This window comes from Vulpes lagopus, chromosome 5 (genome assembly GCF_018345385.1).
Source record: "Vulpes lagopus strain Blue_001 chromosome 5, ASM1834538v1, whole genome shotgun sequence".
Classification (NCBI taxonomy): Eukaryota; Metazoa; Chordata; class Mammalia; order Carnivora; family Canidae; genus Vulpes; species Vulpes lagopus.
This window is the reverse complement of record NC_054828.1, coordinates 57,331,414-57,354,198: the sequence shown is the minus strand read 5'-3', so window position 1 is coordinate 57,354,198 and position 22,785 is coordinate 57,331,414. Positions and strand designations below refer to the sequence as shown.

Here is a 22,785-nt window from a genome sequence, read left to right as displayed (position 1 = left end):
TAGTACCAAACAAAAAGATTTCAGTGCTGTTTTAAAACTGAGGTAATTAAGATTTGAAAGGAGTTGCTTTATAATGCATTAGATTCAACCTCAGAACATAACTAAGGAGAGACGGACCCGGACAGTGCATAAGGTAAGGAGTTGAACTGGATTACCTCGAATGTTCCTGTTCACTGACAATGTTCAAGTGGGATAATGAGTATTTTAGCAAACCTAACTGCCAGCCATTAGGTACAACCTACACGTACCACTGAGGAAGAAAACAGCTCGATTAAACTGATAAACCATGAATTACGAAAATGCATACCAGTTTGAAAGATGTCATGCATGGAAAGAATGTACATCTTATAGTTGATGAGATATAGACCTCGGAGAAGAGAAGATTAATGGACCAATAAAGGGAGACGTGACCACGGTCTTCAAATATAGGAAGGCCGGCAAGTATCAAGCCAGCAGGTGGAAGTTGGATGAGACACATTTTGGTTCTGTATATCAAGGTGCAGTCAGTGTCACAGTGCTGTTACATGAAGTGAGGGTTCCATCAACAAAAACATTCAAGCAGAAACTGGATGACTATCAATTGCTATTGAAAGGACTGCCTTTTTGAGTAGAAAGTTGGATTTGATACCTTCTAGGCCTCTTCAGCTCTTTAAGATGTAGATACCCTTTTTGGTTTGAAGTTGAGGAATAGGATGATGTTCTCAGGGCTGAAAAATTAAATGCTTAGAGTACTTAAATCCTAAATACTTAAAAGCGCTGACCTAGCCTAGAATGTGGTCTTCTGTGAGTCATGGATAAGGCTTACTTATAATTACTCTCTGTGTCCTTGGAGAGGTTTAAATAAGAATGACAGAAGGCAACTTTATTCAACTTTGTTTTTTTACTTTAGTAGGAGTAAGAATATGAAACTTAGTAAAGCACAACAAATAGTACATCATGTGTATATTCAGATTTATGTATTCTAGTGCGACATTAAAAGGAGGGATGAGACCATTTTTTATTAAGTTTCAAGGTAAATGTTTAGCCTGAAATTATACATTGCATTAGTGTTCAATCTCCTGTTTTCTGCTACAGTAGTCCTCACAAAAATTAGATTAAGGAGTAATTGAATTCCTTGTGTAACATCATTAAATTTGATGTATAAAAATCTCAGTTTGGATGAAGACAGCTGCAGGAGCTCACCAGAGTCCAAGGTAATCCTATAGTTAGGTAATTTTTATTTATTTATTTATTTTTTAGTTAGGTAATTCTTAATGTGCATAAGAATCAATCACCTGAGGACCATGTTAAAAAATAACAATTTTAGGCCTCATATTTTCTGACCTAACTGTCTAGAGAGAGGCCAGGAATACATTGTACTCTAGTAAATACAGGTCATTTCTGAAGTTAGTGAACTACAATTTACACTTAACCTATACTTTGCCTACTGTGCAAGTACTAACTAGAATAAAATCTTAAAGTTCAGGTGAAATCCAACTAAGTTAATACTGGGATAATGCATTCCTGTGTGTCGGGGGCACTCATTTACCTTTTCCCGTATCATCCAATGTCCCGGTGCAGAGACCACAGTACTACAGTAGTACTTAAGCAGAATACAAGGAAAGTAAATCCATTTCCTGAGTATGAAAAAAGCAAGTTTTAAGCCTCTGCTATTTCCTGGGGACATTTTGCCAGACCTTAGGTTTCCACTTCAGTTTGTGCGCATAAAAACTGCCAAGGGCAGCTTTGTGCATTATCAGTTCTATGTCCATCAACTGAAAGTTTTTTCTTTAGTCCAGTCATCCTGTTGTATAAATACTAGGACCTGACAAAAATTTGATCATCTATTTCTTTATTGTAAGAATTCAGTATCCAGTTTAAAAGCTTGTCATTTCCAGGTGTTTGCCGTACAGTTTTCCCCCAGTCACTTAAATGACTTCTTGAAAAGCTCATAAAATTCAGTCTTCTTCATTGTAATAATTTCCTATTGCTGTTGAAGACCCAAATTGCATAGTCTCATATCTTATGCTCGCCAAATGACATGTGCCAAAAGAGTTTAGCTAGTAAGACCACCTTTTAAAAAAAAATTGTTTATAAATAATCTTTACCCCCAACATGGGGCTTGAACTCACAACTCCAAGACCAAGAATCACATGCTTTAAGGACCGAGTCAGCGAGGTGCCCCTAAGACTACTTCTATATAGCAAAACTAATTTTTCATTCATCATGTGATTGAAGTTTTCATTTCTAAGGCATCTACCACACTATAAATATGTTCGGACATTTTGTTAGAGAAGGTGAAATAAAACCAGCCCTATTTATGCGAGAAGTGGTAGTTCCTTCAAACAACAGTAGAGAATATCTGGTAAGGAAGCCAGAATTTTTCACTGAATTAGCTCTAATTTTCATCAGCCTGTCCTGAAAAGTTAATATTCCAGTTATTTGTGTTTGTATTTGCCTAAGTAATATTTTGGCCACATAATTTTTGAAACTTTGAAGAAGTGATGTTTTTCTTCCAAGCCAAATCTATTTTCCAGTATATACTGAAAGTAATTTTAGTTATGATATGATACATGAGGTTCCTCCAAACATTTTGGAAGAAATGTACAAAATTTCAAGGGTGCTATGATGTCAGCAAATGGCTGATTCTGCTTGATTCTTCTGGGGGCCAGCCCTATTGATACTCATTTATAATGGGAAAAAAATATTTTAAAGAGTAAACACTGATTATTCTTCAAAAATACACAGCTCAATGAGAAGAAATTACATGTAGGAATGCCATAAATAGTTTCATCTTTTGTATAAAAATAAAGATTTGGGGCAGCCAGAATGTTTGGAAGCTACCTTTAAATCTGTTACATACTGAACATTTATTTTGAGATGTAGTTTTAATTATCATATGTAGCAGTTGCATGAAAACTGGGCTGTCTCATTTTTAAAGATTTTATTTTTAAGTAATCCCTACACCCAGTGTGGGACTCAAACTCACAACCCCAAGATCAAGGGCTACATGCTCTACTGACGGAGCCAGTCAGGCATCCCAAAACTGGGCTGCCTTAAAATGTGAGCTGTTAAATATTTCCTCTCTTAAGAGTCAGACATATTTTTTTATTTTGAATGTTTTAAAGTAATTTATTCAAATGGTTAATATCTTTCAAATATAAAACAAGTTGAATGAAAATACACGTTTTTAAAATGCAAGCCATATGTTACTATGCTCAAAAAGTTATTTCTAGATTTCCTTTTTTAATCTAAAGTCCCATATAATTTTTTTTCATTTCACTCCAAATGATTTAATATTTGAGTATTAGTTGACTTGCACATCACTATTTGGAATCCAAATTCTAGTTGAGCCAAAATCATTTTCTGGCTTCTCTCTGGCATTGGCAATGACGTTGTTAATTAATGAATAACGATCCATCGTCCTAGAAGTGTTTGTCGGTTGGAGAGTGTGGAAAAGATGTAGCCTCTTGTTTTAGAAAACATTGAAACTGGGTATCCTTTCCAACTTTGAATTATCTTTTTTTTTTTTTTTTTTAACATTTTGGGGTAAGAATATGACCTTAGCTTTCTAAGCCATTATCAAAAGGGGAATACTGAAGAAATTGAAGATTAGCATATGAAGGAACAGGAGAGTCCTCTTCCACAGCTGAAGAGGAATCACTTGTTTTGTTCTTGTTCTTTTAAGTAAACTCTACCCCACGTGGGGCCTGAATTCAGGACTGAGCCTGAGAGTTGTCTGCTCTGCGGAAGGAGCCAGCCAGGTGCCCCTGAAGTGGAATTTTTTGTAAAGCAGATTATCTTTATCCTACATAACACCACAGGGCAAATTAAAAACCTTTACATGGACAGGATGGCAAGGCAGATTTCAATGTACAAGAAAGCATTATCCTCATTGTTTTAAAGCTCCAAATTCCAATTGGCCAGCCTTAGGAGTGAATGACTTCTTCATCGCTGGAAAAGTCCAAACAAAGGCAAGAAAACTAGTAGAAATGTTAGGCAATTTCCTGCAGTAAGAGGAGGATAGGCTCTTCTACAAGGTAACTATTACTTGTTTTAACATCCAGTTGAGGGGCGCCTGGGGGGCTCAGCAGTTGAGCACCTGCCTTTGGCTCAGGTTGTGACCCCTGGGGTCCTGGGATGGGCTCCCACATCAGGCTCCTGGCAGGGAGCCTGCTTCTCCCTCTGCCTGTGTCTGTGTCTCTCCTGAATAAACAAGTAAAATCTTTAAAAAAAAAAACAAAACAAAAAAACAGTTCACTGTGTTTACAACTACTTTGTTCAAGCTTGAATTTCTAATGAGCTTATCTGAAACTTAAATATTACACTTAATCTTTTCCATTTAAAACCATACTACTTACATTTGCTATGCATCTAAAAAAGAGTTATTTTCCACACAACTGATTCAGAATAAAACTGGAGGAACTGGTTAAGTCACTATATCCTCATCCTCTTCCCACGTCCCCCTTCACAGGTTTAACTGTAGAGGTTTTGACCAAGCCTAACTCTACTTGAATGTAAGTGTGCACATCTTAAATCCAGTTGTATGACCTACACTTCTTTTTTTTACTAAATACAGACATTTCTTAGAGATGATACCGTATAGCAGAAAATGGGCCTTGAAATCTGGCACCGTCAATATGTGTGTAGCTTTGCTTAATCTCTTGTTCCCTCTTCGTCTCATGATGAAGACTAAATTAGGGCATTTGTTCACATCAGGTGCTCAGTATGTCAGCCAATCTTTCTAAAGGCAACTAGTGTCTCAGCCACTGGGGTTGGAAGTACTCTCCATATTTTGGAGCAAGTCAATTTGGAATAAAAATCATAGAATCAAGAATCTTCTAGTCCAGGGGTGCCTGGGTGGCACAATCAGTTAAGCATCCAACTCTTGGTTTTGCTTAGGTCATGATCCCAGCGTTGTGAAATCGAGCCCCGCATCAGGCTCCATGTTCAGTGTGCAGTTGGCTTGGGACTGTCTCCCTCTGACCCTTCCATCATTGCCTCCCCGCCCACCAGTTCTCTCTAAAATAAATGAATCTTAAGAAAAAAAAAAATCTAATCCAACCAATCCAACCCTTTCACGTGAGGAGGAGGAAGCAATGTAAAGAACATCAATTATTTATGTCAAATAATCTAGTATTAAATTTGGGGACCCAAACCTTTCACCTTCTTGCTTTCCAAACCAAAGCTGATTTCCCTTTTAACTGCCTATGTGTATATATGATCTCCCATAGAAGTTCACTTCTATTAACACGAAAGATAACAGGTGGTAAGAAGTTAGGAGCTCTAGCCACACTTCCACTATCATATTATGAATTTACTAATATGAAGTGATTGTGGTTTTTGCTTCCCTTTCTCAGCTGCACATATAAAGGCTACATGCAAACAAATCTGAACCTAAAAAAATATCTTTAGTAATCATTCTTTACAAGTCCAAACAAAATGCAGTCTTTAAGGCTTCCTTTCCTACTTAATGTTGAATTAGGTGATATTTAAGATCCCTTCGTGTTTTAATCCAAGTATAGAAAGTAGTAGTGTTCTCCGTAAGAATTATATGCTCACTACACTGGGTAAAATTTATGGACGGGGAAAACAAATGGAAAAACAAAGTGGCTACCCAGGAAATATTTTTGGATTTAAAATTCTGAGACTACTATGTAACATTCACCATGAAGCATGGCAAGAAAGTTTTCTGATATCAGCAAGCTGGAAATGATTTGGTTCGACTGTAAACATTTTAAGTCAAGACTAAACGTGGAAACAGTTTTCTATGACAACAAAACTGTCAATGGTGTAAACTGAATGAAAAGATAATATTTCCTATATTTTCTTTGTTGTGTCACTCATGCTTTCATTCATGTTTATTCTTATCTAATTATCTGGTTTACAAACGTCTAAAACCTAGTCAGAAGGTGAATTTTATTTTTAAAAGATTTATTTATTTATTCATGAGAGAGAGAGAGGCAGAGACACAGAGGGAGAAGCAGGAGCCAGACGTGGGACTCCATCCCGGGTCTCCAGGATCATGAAGGTGGCGCTAAACCGCTGAGCCACCCGGGCTGCCCAGAAGGTGAATTTTAATGAGGAAAGGTGATGATATATAATATTAATTTTCTCTCCTATGGACTTAATTCAAATGTACAGTAGCAGTTTGTTGTTGAAAAACTTGACAATACACCAATTTTTAAAAAAGCGTATAAACATTTTCCCAACATGTTCTAAATTCCTCTCTATTCCTAGGATACCCAGGCTCTCCTTATGATAACTCTTTTTGGATAATTCTTTTAATGAAAGTATATATACATTTGAAATTGTACATTGCAACTTCAACATTGGTCACAGGGCTTCCAGAAGAATACTGATCATGAGAACGAATTCTAAATAACAATGGTTTTAAATATTCTTGCTCAGATAGGTCTTATTTTTCTCAGATAAAGAACATCAAGGCTTGGCTAGGATGTTTCTCCTGAAAACGTTGCTGCAGATGATGATGGACACCAAGTAAGTTGGTCTGGTTCTGCATATCAGAACCTTTTTTTAATCTGAATTTTAATTGGTGGCAAGCATGCATAGAAAGAACTAGCTTTTATTTCTGTGCTGCCTCTGCCCTCCACAGGAAACAGGATGCTAAGTGACTTCGGAGCTTAGTTAGCATCTCTGAGATTCCAGGAGTTCCTATCACTATCCTAAGAGTCCACGGTGACTCTTTCCAGAAAACTGAGGGGCTTATTTAAATGTTAGGAATGGGACACGGCGGTTCCACCTCGAGCAAATGAAACTTATAATAACAAACACTGTGTTCCATTAGGGATAAAACGGAAATTTATTTAATGTGGGAATTCTTTGGATAGGTTTGACTCTCAATCAAAAAAAGACACGGAGATCATGAAAGGGTTCAGAAAAGAAGCAGAGCTAATTTCAAAATAGGAAATAAGGGCGAAAAGCATATGTTTAAAGAACAAGGCTAGATGGCAACAGTGTCTTCAAATACTTTAATTATAAGAAAGGAGAGTTACTAAATGCAGGGCCCCAGGGGGGAAATGGGATTTAAAAGCCCTTAAGAACTGAGGATAAATTAATACAGAATTTTCTGATACTTGAAGACCATCTTGCTGCAGTTTTGAGGCAGAGGGTGCATTCACCGAACTCTGGGGGAGCTCTGGAACCGTGGAAAAATTAATCATCTTTATTAAATTATCTTTAGGCGCCGCACCCCTGGTTCCTGAGCACTCCCAGAGGCCTGCCTCCAGGTTAAGTTGCTCGCCCCCCCCCCCCCCCCCGCCCCAGGGGAGCAAAACTGCATCTCCTTACCTGCCCACACCGCCCCAGGGCTCAGACGGGCCGGAGCGGTGGTCACAACCACCAGCAGGACACAGAATCTGGCCAAAGATCCCTGATTTCGCATCAGGCCGCCTCAACTATTAAACTACCTTTTCCTTTCAGGGAATGTAATCACGAACAATCGTCCTTATGCCAACAGAAAGGGGGGCAAAAAAAATGCTTAGGAAATCGACTGTCTCAAAGCTTGAAAATTAAAATATATTAAACATTTAATATTTATATATTAAGATATAAAGCGCCTTCGTGATTTGGAAGTTTTCTAAGCCCTGTATCTTAATTTTGTTTTTTTTCCCCCCAAGAAAAAACCGGGTCTTCGTGTAATTAAAGTTGCTTTGCTTCTTGCTTGGAAACACTGTCACTACCCCATAAAGGAAGGGGCTGCCTCACGGGAAGGTACCAGAGCTGCGGCCGGCAGGTACTCACGAGCAGTCAAGCAACCTCGCAAATCCAGAAAGAAGTGACGAATTCCGGGCTGCACGGTCCTCAGGGCACGTCCGCTGGGACGCGCGGAGCGAGAGCGGGTCACCGTCTGCGCTCCGCGGGGCGAGCATCCTCCCTCCGCGGGGCGAGCATCCTCCCTCCGCGGCGCAGAGCGCTCCACCTGGAGGTCACGGCGGGAGCGCGGCTTGCAGAGAGAATTCAGAAAACAAAACAAAAAAGGTCACGGAAAGCAGGGAGGCCGGAGGTGAGCACAGAGGGGGTCGGGGGGAGCGCCTGGAAGGGGTGGGCGAGCCCGGCGCACCCCCGGGGCCTGCTCGCCGCTGCCGCCCCGCCCCAGGTGCGGGACGGGGGGCGCGGAGGGGGGGAGCAGGCTGCAGGGGGAGGCCGCGCGGGGCGCCAGGTGCTGCCGTCGAGGCCCGGGGCTGCTCGCAGCTGCCGCCCCGCCACAGGTGCGGGAGTGGGGCGCGGGGAGGGAAACAGGGCGCGAGGGGGGCGAGGTGCTGCCGTCAGGGGAGCGGGGCGCGGGGGGGGCGGGGTCTGCCGTCGGGGGGAGCGGGGGCTCGAGGTGCTGCCGTCGGGGGATGGGGGAACGGGGCGCGGGGGGAATGGGCCGTGGGGGGAATGGGCCGTGGGGGAGGGGAACGGGGCGCGGGGTGGGGGTAGCGGGGTCTGCCGTCGGGGGGAGCGGGGCCAGGGGGCGAGCGGGGCGCGGGGGCGGGAGCTGCCGTCGGGGGCCGGGGCGGGGCCCTGCGGGGCTGCGAGCTCTCCGCAGGTTCCCTTCGGTCCGGGCCCTGGGCCAGCCGAGCCGGAGTTCCCGCCTGCCCCCGCCTGCCCCCGCCTGCCCCCGCCTGCCCCCGCCGCCCTCGCTCGGCCCCGCCCCGCGCCGTGTGCAGCGCCCACTCCGCTGCGCTCCGCCCGCGTCCGTCCCATCGCGGCGGGGGCAGAGGGGGAGGGGAGGGGAGGGGAGGGGAGGGGAGGGGGAGTCGCCGAGGGGGGGCGGCCGGGACCCCGTGCCCGAGCGTTGCCGCGCTCGCAGGGCGTAGAGGGGCGTGGGGGTGTGCCCCCCGCCGCCCCCCGCCGCCCCCGCCGCCCCCGCCGCCCCCAGGTGCGCCCCCGCCCGGCCAGTCCCCGCCGGCAGTGCCAGCTTCCCGCCGCTCCGGGGCGCGACGCCGTCCGCCGGGTTTTCGGGTTTCAACTTTCCGTCCTCCTCGGACCCGCGGGCTTCTGGGGCACCTGCGGCGCGGCCGCCGCCCTCCGCGCTCCGCGCTCCCCGCTCCTGCGGGAGACGCCCCCGGGCGGGCGGGGCACCGGGGCGGGGCGGGGCGTGGCGAGGCGGGACGGGGCGGGCGGGGCACCGGGGCGGGGCGGGGCGGGGCGTGGCGAGGCGTGGCGGGGCGGGACGGGGCACCGGGGCGGGGCGGGGGGCGGGGGCCGGGCGGAGCCGCCTGCGGGCCGGGGAGCCCCGGGCTCGGGCGAGCGGCGCGCCTGCCCTCGGGGCGGCTGCCCGGATCGCGGCGCGCGGGCGATGGGGAGCGGGCGGCGCGGGGCGGGGGGGGGCGGGGAGCGCGCGGGGGCGGCTGGCAGGGGGCGCTGGAGGCGGGAGGCGCCCGGGCGGCGCTCCCCGAGGGCGCAGGCGGCGCTGACGCGGCGGCCGCTCGGCGCGGGCCCGGCGGGCGGGGGGCGGGGGCGGGGCGGGGGGCGCTGGCGCCGGGGGCGTCGCGGGCCGCGGCCCCTTTGTTCTCGGCTCGCCCTCGCCGCCCACGGGCCTGCTGTCGCGGCGGCGGCGGCGGCGGCGGCGGCGGCTCCTCCCGCGCGGGCGGCGGCGCTCGGCGCGGGGCGCGGGGGGCGGGGGCGCGGGGGGCGATGGCGAAGCTGCGGGTGGCGTACGAGTACACGGAAGCCGAGGACAAGAGCATCCGGCTCGGCCTGTTTCTCATCATCTCGGGCGTCGTGTCGCTCTTCATCTTCGGCTTCTGCTGGCTCAGCCCCGCGCTGCAGGACCTGCAGGCCACGGCGGCCAACTGCACGGTGCTGTCGGTGCAGCAGCTCGGCGAGCTCTTCGAGTGCACCTTCACCTGTGGCGCCGACTGCAGGGGCACCGCGCTCTACCCCTGCGTGCAGGTCTACGTGAACAACTCCGAGTCCCACTCCAGGGCGCTGCTGCACAGCGACGAGCACCAGCTGCTCGCCAACCCCAAGGTAGGGCGCCCCGCCGGGGAGGGCGGGCCGGGGGGGGGGCGGGGGGAGGGGGCTGTGCCCACCTGGAGCCGGGGCAGCGGGGAGGTGGGAGGGGGCCGTGCTCATCCGGAGCCGGGGCCCGGCCTGGGGGTTGGGGGGGCTGTGCTCACCCGGTGCAGGGGCAGGGGGGAGGTGGGAGGGGGCCGTGCCCACCCGGAGTCGGGGCAGGGCATGGGGGTTGGGGGGGCTGTGCCCACTCGGAGCCGGGGCAGGGGGCAGGTGGGGGGGCTGTGCTCACCCGGGGCAGGGGCAGGGGCAGGGGGGAGGTGGGAGGGGGCCGTGCCCACCCGGAGTCGGGGCAGGGCATGGGGGTTGGGGGGCTGTGCCCACTCGGAGCCGGGGTAGGGGGCAGGTGGGGGGCGTGTGCTCACCCGGGGCAGGGGGGAGTTGGGGGACTGTGCCCACCCGGAGCCCGGCTGGGGCAGGGAGACTATGCTCACCCGGAGCTGGCCAAGGACGTGCCCGGGGGGGGGGGGGGGCACCCGGAGCTGGGCGGGGGGCGGCGGGGGCACCCCGAGCCGGGCGGCCCGCGCTGCAGGCTGCTGTGGCCCCGCGCGGACCCCCGGCGCCCCCACCCGGGGGACCCACGTGAACACTCCGCGGGGCGCCGGGGTCCGGGGTCCGGGGGGCGGGGCCGGCCGGGGAGCTGCGAGCGGGCGCGGGGGGCCGGGCGGCGCGGCGCGTGCCGGGGACCGGGGAGCCATCTGCGCGCAGAGCGGCGAAACTTACTGAAAATAGAAAAGCCTCCGTGCGATGTACCGAACATTCCTTCCCTGGCAACTTTTTATCGTTCTCTCAAAAGAAAAAAAAAAAAAGGGAAAGAAAAAAGGAAAAACCTGGTTAGGACTCGAGGGATGCAGAGCCGAGGACGGAGACGCAGGAAACTGGTCCCGGGGGAGGAAAACACTTAAAAAAGCCGCGTCCTCGGCCTGTGAACTACTTGAGCTGCGTTAGTAGAGCTGCTTCTGCAGGAAGGCCTCGCTCCTCTCTCCCTCTCTCTTTTCTTTTCTTTCTTTTCTTTCTTTTCTTTCCTTCCCTTCCCCTTCCCTTTCCCTTCTCTTCCCCTTCCCTTCCTTCTTCCTTCTTCCTTTCTCCCCTTCCCTTCTCTTGCTGTGTTGTAGTTGCTGAACCATTGAGTCAAGGTGTGTTTCCCCTTTAAAGTTCCCGCCCTTTGCGCCCCGCTGCAGACCAAGCAGAAAAACCATCCAAAAGGCAATGGGTCTTGTATGCACAGCAACACTTTGTTAAATGTACAAAAGAAAACATTTCTCTATTAGCATTTTAGGAGAACTTAAAACAGACCCGTCATTTCTCTGCAGGAAGACTCCAGGTCTCGTTTCCTCAACAAACAGTAAATTCTTGGATTTGGGAAATTTAAAAAAAAAAAGGAATTCCTTAAAAAAAAAAAAATGACTCCTCTTTTAAAAAGATGCTCTTGGGGCAGCCCTGGTAGCGCAGCGGTTTAATGCCGCCTGCAGCCCGGGGCGTGATCCTGGAGACCCTGGATCAAGTCCCATGTCGGGCTCCCTGCATGGAGCCTGCTTCTCCCTCTGCCTGTGTCTCTGCCTCTCTGTGTGTCTCTCATGAATAAATAAATAAAATCTTAAAAAGATGCTCCTGCCAGTGAATGTAGATTCATTTCACTTAGAAATGAAGATCATATCGAAGAAGTAGACCTAGAGATACAGATTTAGATAAGGCATGATGTTCAATGTCTTGAAGAAGCCGTGTCTCAAAAACAAACGTAGGTCAATGTGATAAAACCCAGGAATCTCTAAAGAAATCTTAGAGACATCACTTTGATTCAGGGTTAAACCATTAATATAAAGCACAGTGCCAAGCAGGAATAGAGATGCAGCAGTCATCTGATACTTCGTCATTTAGGATGCATCGTTGTAACTGGTGAAACACTGCTAATAGGATAGTGATTTGGGGGCCGCCTGGTGGCTCAGCAGTTGGGCACCTGCCTGGGCCCAGGGTGTGATCCTGGTCCCGGGATCAAGTCCCGCGTCGGGCTCCCCATGAGGAGCCTGCTTCTCCCCCTGCCTCTGTCTCTGCCTCTCTCTGTGTCTCTCGTAAAGAAATAAAATCTTTTAAAAGAAAAAAAAAGATAGTGATTCAGGCCCTAATAATAAATTATGTACACAAATACCAGTAAATGGCTAATATCTAATCAAGACATAGAGAAGTTAGGATTTACTGCAAAAAGCCTGCTTTGTAATTTCCAGGCAATTTTGAAGAACCTGGCAAAAAAACATAAATTGGGATCATTAGGATATAGATTTTTACCTCCCTTGGAAGCAGTCATGATGCTTTATGTAATGCTACGGTTTTGTCTTTCTCTTTTTGTTGCAAATAGTCTGTTTTCTTCAAGTGCCAGTCCAGATCCTGGCAACAATTGTTTTGAAGAAGTATCCGGACAGAATGACATTTTAGGAAGTATTCAAGAAATGACAGAATTGGAGAAAGATAACTATGCTACCAAAAAAACAAAACAAAACAAAACAAAACAAAACGTGATGAACCCCATGCCGGTCCATTTAGTCAAGGTTTCCTTAGGCTGGCCAGTCAGTCTATACTGTCTCTTTATCCAAATTGTGATTACGTTAAAGCCTTTAGAGAACAGAGGTTTGTTCTTTTGCAGTCACCTTTCTGCTTTTGGACAATTAAATGCTCCATTTGGAAATTCTTGTAAGCCATCAGTGATGGAAAAATTCAACAGCCGAAGCTCGGTGCCAGAGTCCAGGACAGAAGCAGACCGTGTGCACCGTCCTCTCATCTTAGGCAATACCCATCGCCCCTTCCTGTGCCTCCTGGCTGCCTTCATCTTTTCTGTGCCTCACGTTACCCACGTATCGAAGGCCTAGGTTCCCTGCCCATTCCAATGTCCCGATTCCCTTCCATGCTGCGGATCCTAATCACCTTCCGCCTTTTTCTTCTTCGCAGCCCACTACCGTAAGAGCCCACTTAGGATTTCACTTCTTAGGGATCCCTGGGTGGCGCAGCGGTTTGGCGCCTGCCTTTGGCCCAGGGCGCGATCCTGGAGACCCGGGATCGAATCCCACGTCCGGCTCCCGGTGCATGGAGCCTGCTTCTCCCTCTGCCTGTGTCTCTGCCTCTCTGTGTGACTATCATAAATAAATAAAAATTAAAAAAAAAAAAAAAGGATTTCACTTCTTAGGGAAAAAAACAGGGACTCCCCCCGCCCCCACCACTACCCCTTCCTTGAGTTTGCTGCCTAGATTTAGTAAAAGGGAGGGGAAGGGAAAAGAATATTGCAAATGTTGACTTCTTAAGCCACAGACTACCAAAGAGAATGATGTGAATCAATGTGACCTTTGACTAATATTCTCTTTAAAATACCTTTAAGTGGATCCCGTCCATATTGTCAGGGGTAATCGATGTATCTATCCAGTCCCACGACGTAGTATTCAAGTCAGTTGGTTATACCAGGGACCTGCTCTGGGATTTAACCACAGTGAAATCTCAATGTGGGACCAGCTCCTGTGGCTGCTCTTCCCATCACTGCATTATTCCTGAGGGGCCTGCAGTTAGTTGTGTGGGCTGAGAGCTTTGGTTCTTAACCGTGGCTGCCCATTAGACTCACTGGGGGAACTTTGAAAAGAAATTCTGGTGCTTGGGTCCCGCCCTCAGAGATTTGGACTTGGACTTGGTCTTGGGAGAGTCCTGAAGGTGGTTGGTGTTTTTTTTTAAAAAAGTTCTGCGAGTGACCCCAATGTGTAGACGGAGTCCAAAACCACTGGCTTAGAAAACACACTGTGCAAGAAAAGTGAAATAAGAACCAAAAGGATTCATTGTGATTAATACCTGTGTTCTCAGGTTCAAAGATGTTACTGATGCTACTGAGTACAGGGAGCTGGTGTAAAAGGAGGGTCTCAAGGAAATTCTGAAGGAAGAGAATCATTTAACGTTCGTGTAGAAAAGATCATCTAAAATTGGATTAGTATAAACGGAATGAACTTACACAGTTCATTTGCTTTTTGCATCAATATATACATTGGGTGGCCAAGAAAAGATGAATTTTTAAAACTACCTCTTGTATGTGCAACAAGAGAGAGTGGGTGATTAGAGGCTATATGTTTTATTTTTGCTTCGAGGGTTTTTTTTTAAATTTCTTTCTCTGGTCTGAAAAACCTAGACACAAAGGGAAAAAAATCTGTTTCTAAGAAACCAGTATTGTGAAAGGGAGAGAAATTCATTGAAGAGAAGGAAGACTTTAGACTTTGAGTGTTTTCTCCCAAACTGGATGTCCCTAACTGTGCCCTTGTAGCTTCCCGTCACCTTCTTGGGACCTCCCCATCCTTAGGAGCCAGGGTGCCCTAAGCCCCCGTGCCCCCCACCCCACCCCGGGCCACACTTCCTGCGGAGGCAGTGAGGTCTGCTGGGGTCAATTTCTGAACTCCATCCCTGAAATAAATGTTCAGTGTGATATACTTTGTGCTCTCAGGAGGCCCTTCAAATGAAAACTGAGTAATAAAAGGCTAAGCTGGCTCGTGAGGATTTCTCTACTATCTTTGTTTCTCAATGAGAAACCTGGCTTGCTGTGGTTTTTCCTCTGGTGACTCTATGAAATAAGTTTTGGTACGTAGGTAAAACTCAAGTCTGCCAATACTTGCTTAGCATCTGGGTTCAAAGAACGGAGCCAGAAACGGGAGCACATCTTCGAATCTTATGATCAGAGAACAGGGTGAGAAACAGGAGGACAGCCAAGATAAGTGTATTCATTTAACGAATATTTATTAAATGCCTACTTTGTGCTAGGAGTGCTTGCAGGTTCCGAGGCTAGAATAGAGATCGAAATAAAGTCTCTGCCCTCGTGAGGCTTATGTTTTGGTAGATGGCGACAGACAAGATGTAGATTTATAATGTCATGTCGTGTAGTGATAGGTGTGTAAAGAAAAGTCAAGCGGCATTAAGAGTGCAGACCGTGGGGAAAGAAATGAAGGGCTACCCTTCTGCATAGGCTGGTCGATCAAGTGACATCTGTACAGAGACCTAAAGCAGAGGCATCAAGGACATAAAAGAGTCAATCACGTGGCTATCGGAGGCTGAGGGAGCAGCGAGTGCACAGGTCCTGGAGCGCGCAGCTGCCAGGCTAACGGGAGGATGACAATAAGGCAGGACGATAGCAAGCAAGGTGGAAAACAGTGGGAGGTGAGGTTAGGCCTTACAGAACAGGCGGAGGGCTTTGGATTCCATTCTACGGGTGGTGATAAGCTGTCCGACATTATGTAGGACTGGATTATAATCAGACTTAAACTTCTAAAAAATGCAAATGAATCCCTCTGGCGGCTGAGTTGGGAATAGAACTTGTATGTTTGTGTGTGTCCAGGTGTATGCCCATGCTCACTCGTGCAAGGGGAGAGATATGGGGACAAGATAAAAAAACAAGGTGTCCCATGGGGAAGGGGAATGATGATGGTAGCTTAGATCAGGAGGGAGCACTGGTGAAGGTCACCGATGGACTGGTCAAAGATGACCCCACAGTCTGTGTTGAGCACAACCGGGTGAAGGGAGGTAATTTTTTTCCTGGATGGGAAAACTAGAGGAGAGTAGTTTTGGAGGGGTGTGATTGAAAAGCTAGGGTTTAGTCTTAGATACGTCTAGCAGACACACAAGGGAGGATGAATCCATGTGTTTCTGCCCTCAATGAGATCATTCTCTAGCAAAGAACACAAATAACTATCAAAAATCCTATAAATCCTATAAGGAAGTCCAAAGACCATGATATGAACATCTAGGGAGGGAAGATTAGGAGAAGAGCTTCATGGGAGAATGAAACATTTGCCATGAAATTTTGAGAATGCATAGGATTTTCATCTTGGGAGGAAAAGTAGAGAGGACTGAAAAGAACATCAAGGAAGAGAAGATGACAGGAGCAAAGCTGTAGAGCTGCGCGAGGTACAGGCTGTTTGTGGAATCATCAGATGGACCATGTGGTTGGAACATCCGATGTGGAGAATGGAGCCTATGGCTAAGGCAGGAGAGTAAACTGGGATCAATAATGTTGAAGTCCTTGACAGCCTGCATGGGTTTGGTGACATTGGGAAACCCTGATAGGAAGAATAATGCACCCCCTCCCCCAAGATATCCACATCCTAATCCCTAGAACCTATGAATATCTTATATTCCATTATGTTCCATGGCAACAGGGAATTAAAGTTACAGATGGAGTTAAAGTTGCTCATAAGTTGACATTAAAACAGGGAGATTATCCTGGCGCGGGCCGAGGGTAATCACAAGGATCCCTTAGTGTGGAAGGAGGTGATCAGAGTGATGCACTATGGGACAGACTCAACCAGCCATTGCTAGTGGTATATACAGAAGGGGGCCCTGAGCCAGGGAATGCAGGCAGCCTTTTCCATGGAAGCGGGAAAAGACGAGAAAATAGATTCTCCCTTAGAGAATCCAGAAGAGAGTTCAGTCCCCGCCGGTGTCTTGATTTTAGTTCAGGGAAACCCGTTTGAGAATTCTGACCGTTAGAATTTACGATAATACATTTGTGTTGTTGAAGCCATTAAGTTTGCGTTAGAGCAACAAAGGGAATCTGATACGGGAGTCAAGGAAGGTTTTTGAGTAGGTGAGTAATAATGATTTGGTATTTGAAGCTGTGGCCAGAACATTAAAAATCTACCTATATTACAGCTCTTTACAAACAGTCTAATCTGCAGACTACTAGACTCCTGTCCGAGATTACTTATCATGATCCATCTCTGAAATCGGTTTATTGTGTATGAAGATTTCAGTTATTTCTAGAACCCCCCAAAATTATGTATCTAAAACACTAGTCAGAAACTTTTCACTTTTACAGAAGAGATTTATTATGTTACAGTATATTTTGGTTACATTTTGGGAAAAATGCATTTATTTTATCACAAACTTACCTCAGTTATAAAGCTTTCTACAAGTTGTTGACACATTTTGTTTATTTAAACATTTTTTTGGCACTCATCAATGAATGAAGATGTATTTTATTTACCCTGGGTTCAATTATTTATTTTTTTTAGTCTCCAGCAGAGTTTCATATTCAGTTGAGTTCCTAGATAAGTAGTATATATATTTATATTAAAATTACCATAATTATTCAAGTAAAATGCTGAAAAGAATGGTTTTTAATATTATATATGTTTCTAACTCTTCCTTATGCTGTGACTTAGATATACTCTAGGTCACAAAAATGTGTAAAAATTTGTACTTTTGAGTTGTAGTAATATCCTTTTATTTTAAAATAATCAGTGTCATATAAATTAATCAGTGACTTTTATAAACTAATTTAAACACGGTTATTTCATGTATTTGCTTTGTTTTGTAGCAGAATCTAGCAGATTGGGTCACTAGAAGGTGTCTGTCTATATACTGAAGCATATGTGAAGGAATATCCATTCATGTCATTCTCCTGTATCACTCGTCTGATTGGTACAGCAGACTAAATGGACTCTGAAACCTTATCCAGTGTCCAGTTACTAGTTGTAACCTAACTATATTACAGTAGCATATATTGTATCTCATTTAGAGAAAATTAAATCCTAGAAACTTAAATCTTACAAGTTTAACCCAATTTTCCTTGTAATAAATACATGTACTTAATGGTTTTTATCAGAACTTTATTTTAAAATGGTTCTAAAGAACAGAAAACCAGAAAATATTACTGCTTAGTAAAAGCTAAGTTCTCAATTTTGATTATAATAGCTTTCTGTTTTCTCTATTTCAAGGGTAAAAATACCAACAAAATTCATCTTTATCTCTTTAAAACCTGCTTCTATTCTGGAAGCTTGTTTTCAATGGTATCATTATTCTCTGCTATTAATGCATATAAAAATTTTCACTGCCAGTGTCCTAGTCAAGAGTATTATCATTTGCTTTCATTATTTCAATATCTTTTTGCTGATCTCCTTATATCTAGTACATTTTTTCCTGCAAACCAGGGGTTTCTCAAAGTGTTGTCACTGGACCAATAGCAGCAGTATCATCTGTGAATTTGCTAGAAATTCAGATTCTCAACTCTCATCCTAGGTCCTAGGTTCCCAAAATGTAACCAAAATATACTGTAACATAATCTTTTTGGTAAAAGTGAAAAGTTTCTGACTAGTGTTTTAGATACATAATTTTGGGGGATTCTAGAAATAAGTGAAATCTTCATAAACAAATTGATTTCAGAGATGGATCATGATAAGTAATCTCAGACAGGAAGTTTAGTAGTTTGCAGATTAAATTGTTTCTAAAGAGCTGTAATATAGGTAGATTTTTAATGTTCTGACCACAGCTTTAAATACCGAGTCATTATTACTCACTGAATCAGAAATTCCACTCCAGTTTCTGGCTTAGTAGTTCTATGCTGAAGCTTAAGAATTCATACCGTAAAAAATTATATAAATAGGTGGGGAAAATGAAATGATATAAAGCAAATAGTCCAAAAGAAGGTAAGGAAAAAAATAAGATAGCACATTTAAACCCCTATTTATTTATTTATTTATTTATTTTTTAAAGATTTTATTTATTTATTCATAGAGATGCAGAGAGAGAGAGAGAGAGAGAGGCAGAGACACAGGCAGAGGGAGAAGCAGGCTCCATGCAGAGAGCCTGACGTGCGACTCGATCCCAGGACTCCAGGATCATGCCCTGGGCTGCAGGCGGTGCTAAACTGCTGCGCCACCGGGGCTGCCCCTAAACCCCAATTTATAAATAATTATATTAAATATAAGTGGACTAACTTCTATTTAAAAGACAGATTATAGACTGGGGGAAAAAAACAAACTCAAATATGATTCTTTTCAGAGTCACACATAAAATATAAGGACATAGAACAGTTAAAAGATGGGAGACTATACATATAAATATCAACCAAAAAGAAAGAAAGAAAAGAAAAGCTGGAGTATTTACATTGTATCCAATAGATTCTCAGGCAGAAATTTGTTACTAAATAAAAAGGGACATTTTGTAATTGTAAAAAATTCAATTATTAAATATTAGGATATACCTAAAAATATAGACTCAAATCCTTAAAAAAAAAATAAAACAAGCCAACAAGCCTATCATGATAGAGATTTTTTTAAAAGATTTTATTTATTTATTCCTGAGAGAAAGAGAGAGGCAGAGACACAGGCAGAGGGAGAAGCAGGCTCCATCAGGGAGCCTGACATGGGACTTGATTCTGGATCTCCAGGATCAGGCCCTAGGTTGAAGACAGCACTAAACCGCTTAGCCACCTGGGCTGCCCCATGATAGAGATTTTAACACACCTCTGTTTATGACTAATAAACAATCTGATGAAAATAATATCAATACATATATAATAGATTTAAATAACATGTTTTACAACAGACACAACTGACATTTAGAATAGTGGGTCCAGTTATAGCAAGGTGCACATTATTTTAAGTGCTCATGTAACATTTACAAAAACATCATACTCTGGGTCAAAAAAGTAAGCCTCAACAAATTTTAAAGAAGTAAAATAATAAAGATTATATCCTTGGTGAAATTAAACTGGCAATTGTGAAATTTTACTGAAAGGCATAGAAGATGTCAGAAGTTCACCAGGATATGAATGAAAAATTAAGCTCTACATTAAAAAAAAGAAAATTTGACACATAGTTCACACTCATAAAAAAACAGTTCTAAATGAAAGAAAAACTAAATATGAAAACTATAAAACTTTCAGGAAGTAGCATGGGAAAATAACTTTATGACATACACACTTAAGAAATATTTTCTGAAATGAGGCTGAAAGGACATCATAAGAGGAAAAGATTGATACTTTTGAGCACATTAAAATAACAATTTCTGTATGACTAAAATTATGGTAAACAAAATAGAAGTATAAGCCAAATACTAGTAGAAAATAATGGCAAAACAAGTAATAAGCAATAAGTAAAAATGAAAATGTCTATATCATTAAGAGAGTGGTAGATGGCATAATGGGAAAACGAGCAAAGGATATGTATAAGCAATTCATGAAGGAAACTCAGATGATCAGTAAATGTGAAAAAATGCTCAATTCCACTAATCTCAGGGAAATTCAAATGACACGAATAATGGAATACCATTTCACACCCATCAGTTTGGCAGGACTTAACATGATGAAGTATTGTGTGAATTCAAGAAAATGGTAAGTCTTACCCATTCCTAGAAAATTGGTTCAACTACTTAGGAAAATAATAAAACGTATTAAGTGTAACTGAAGCTTTGCATACCTGACAACCCAACAATTTAACTTCAAGGTATTTACTGTAAAACAAAAACAAAAACAAAAACAAAACCCTTCTGATACACGTCCAGGGAAATATATATATGAGGAATTTCATTGCAGAATTGTGTATAGTAATGAAAAGTAGAAACAACCTAGTTGAATTAATTAAGATACTGGATGGGATACTTTAACAGGAACCTAATCACAGTGACCTAAACAAAGCAGGTACTAGTTTGTTTTTTTTTTCTCTGTAAATGTCAGGCCTGTAGGAGCCAATCCCTGGGGCTGTACAAGTCTGATGTGGAAGGTTATCCAAAGACTCAGGTTCCTACCATCTTAATGCTCTACCATCCCTTAACATGTTTTTTACTGACTTGAGGCTATCTGCCTTTCAGGCAGTAGGAAAGGAGAAAAGAGAAAATAGTGGGTAGGTAGCTTTCTTTTAAAAAAGTGGCATGTAATTCACATAAAATGATATTTGCCCTTTTAATAGATAGTTTTTGGTATAGTCACAAAATTGTGCATTGCTGCTGTCTAATTTCAGAATATTGTCATCAGTCCCCAAAGGAATCTGATGCACATTAATACTCATTCCCCATTCTCTTAACTTGGTCATGGTATATAATCATTTTTTTATGTAGATTTAGTTTGCTAGCATTTTGTTGAGGATTTTTGCATCTATACTTTCAGATATATTGGTCTGTAGTTTTCCTATGTCCTTGTCTGATTTTGGTGTTGTGGTGATAGAATTATTTGGGAAGGGTCCCCTCTTCTATTGTTTGGAAGAGTTTGTGATTATACACCACGATCAAGCAGGATTCATTCCAGGAATGCAAGGTTGGTTCAATGTTCTAAAATCAATTAGTGTAATACACCATATTAATAAAATATAGGATAATCACATTATCTCAATCTATGCAGAAAAAAACATTTCACAAAATCCTCTTAGTCTTAAAAAAAATCAATAAACTAGGAATAACAGAGAACTTCCTCAACCTGGTAGAGAGCAACTATGAGTAGCTAACATATTTAATGGTGAAAGGCTGAAAGCTTTCCCCTTAAGATCAGAAATAAGATGAGGATGTCTGCTTTTGCCACTCCTGTTTGATGGTGGAAGTTCTACCCAGGACAATTAGGCAAGAAATAAAAAGACAGCTGAATTGGAAAAGAAGAGATAAAACTATGTAAGTCCCATGATCTTGCATAAAGAAACTCCTAAAAGATCTACCAAAAGCAAAACAAACAAAAAACCCATCTATTAGACATAATAAATTAAGCAAGATTACAGAATCCAAGGTCAATATACAAAAATCAATTATATTTTTATATACTAACAATGAACAGTCTAAAAATGAAATTAAAAACACAATTCTATTTACAACATTATCAAAATAAAAAAACACTTAGGAATATATTTCATAGGAGTATTTTTAACAAAAGAGTTAAAAGACTTGTACCCTGAAAACTACAAAACACCCTCAAGAGAAATTAAAGAAGGCCTGTTGTTTGTGAATTGGGAAACTTAATATCGTAAAGATGGCACACTTCCCAAATTGGTCTACAGATCCATTATAGTCTGCATCAAAAATGCAGCTGGATTTTTGTTTGCAGAAAATGATCCTAAAATTCATATGGAAATTTAAGAAACATTAAGGATAGCCAAATGATCTTGAAAAAAGAGGACAGTGGTGGAAGACTCACACTTTAGAATTTTAAAACTTACTGGAAAGCTACAATAATAGCTCTGTGGTACTGGCATAAAGATACACATACCAAGCTACAGAATAGAATTGAGAATCCAGAATAAATGAGTTCATTTATGGGCGAATGGTTTTTGGCAGTTCTGTCAAGAGCATTCAACAGGTAAAGAACCGTCTTTTTAACCAATGGTCCTGAAACAGTTTGTTGCAAAGGGACGAAGTTGGACTCCCACCTCATACCATATGCCAAAATTAATGTAAAATGGAGCAGAAACCTAAATGTAAGAACTTAAACTATCAAGCTCTCAGAGAAAAACATAAGTGTGAATCTTTATGCCTTTGAATTAGGCACAGTTTCTTAAATTGACTTGAAAAGCACAAGCAACCAAAGGAAAAATTGATGATTATCCTTAAACACAATTAAAAACTTGTGTTTCAGAGGACACCGTCAAAAAAGTGAAAAGACAACCAGGGAGTGAGGAAAGATATTTGCAAATCATGTATCTGATTAAGATTGAATATCCAGAATAAATGGAGAACTTCTGCAGCTCAACACAACAATTAAAAAGGCTTAAGATAAGCCAACTTAAAGATAGGCAAAAGATGTGAATAGATATTTTTCCAAAGAAGGTATACACATAGACAATAAGCACATAAAAATGTGTTCATATATGTACAGGGTGTCTTCTTGGGGTGATAAAAAATACTCAAACTTTTATGGCAGTGATTGCATGCTTCTGTGAATCTACAAAGAAAACATTGAATTGTACATTGTATTTTTTTACATTTTTTTCAATTGCACATTTTATTATTTTTTAAAATTTTATTTATTTGAGAGTGAGCAAGAAAGAGTATGAGTAGGGGAGAGGGGCAGTG

General features: G+C 43.6%; 1 protein-coding gene across 3 annotated transcripts in view; it reads left to right on the top strand.

Annotated features, from left to right (window-relative positions):
- The first annotated feature begins 9,479 nt into the window (after window positions 1-9,479).
- KCNMB4 (potassium calcium-activated channel subfamily M regulatory beta subunit 4) overlaps window positions 9,480-22,785 on the top strand; it is a 59,498-nt gene continuing 46,192 nt past the window's right edge. Inside the window, exon 1 of one of the 3 annotated variants that reach the window (XM_041754097.1) lies at window positions 9,480-9,960. In XM_041754097.1, the coding sequence (XP_041610031.1) occupies window positions 9,625-9,960 (336 nt within the window). In that variant the 5' untranslated portion in view covers window positions 9,480-9,624. The remainder of the gene's footprint in view (window positions 9,961-22,785) is intronic. The other 2 variants (XM_041754096.1, XM_041754095.1) reach the window with 2 other exon arrangements.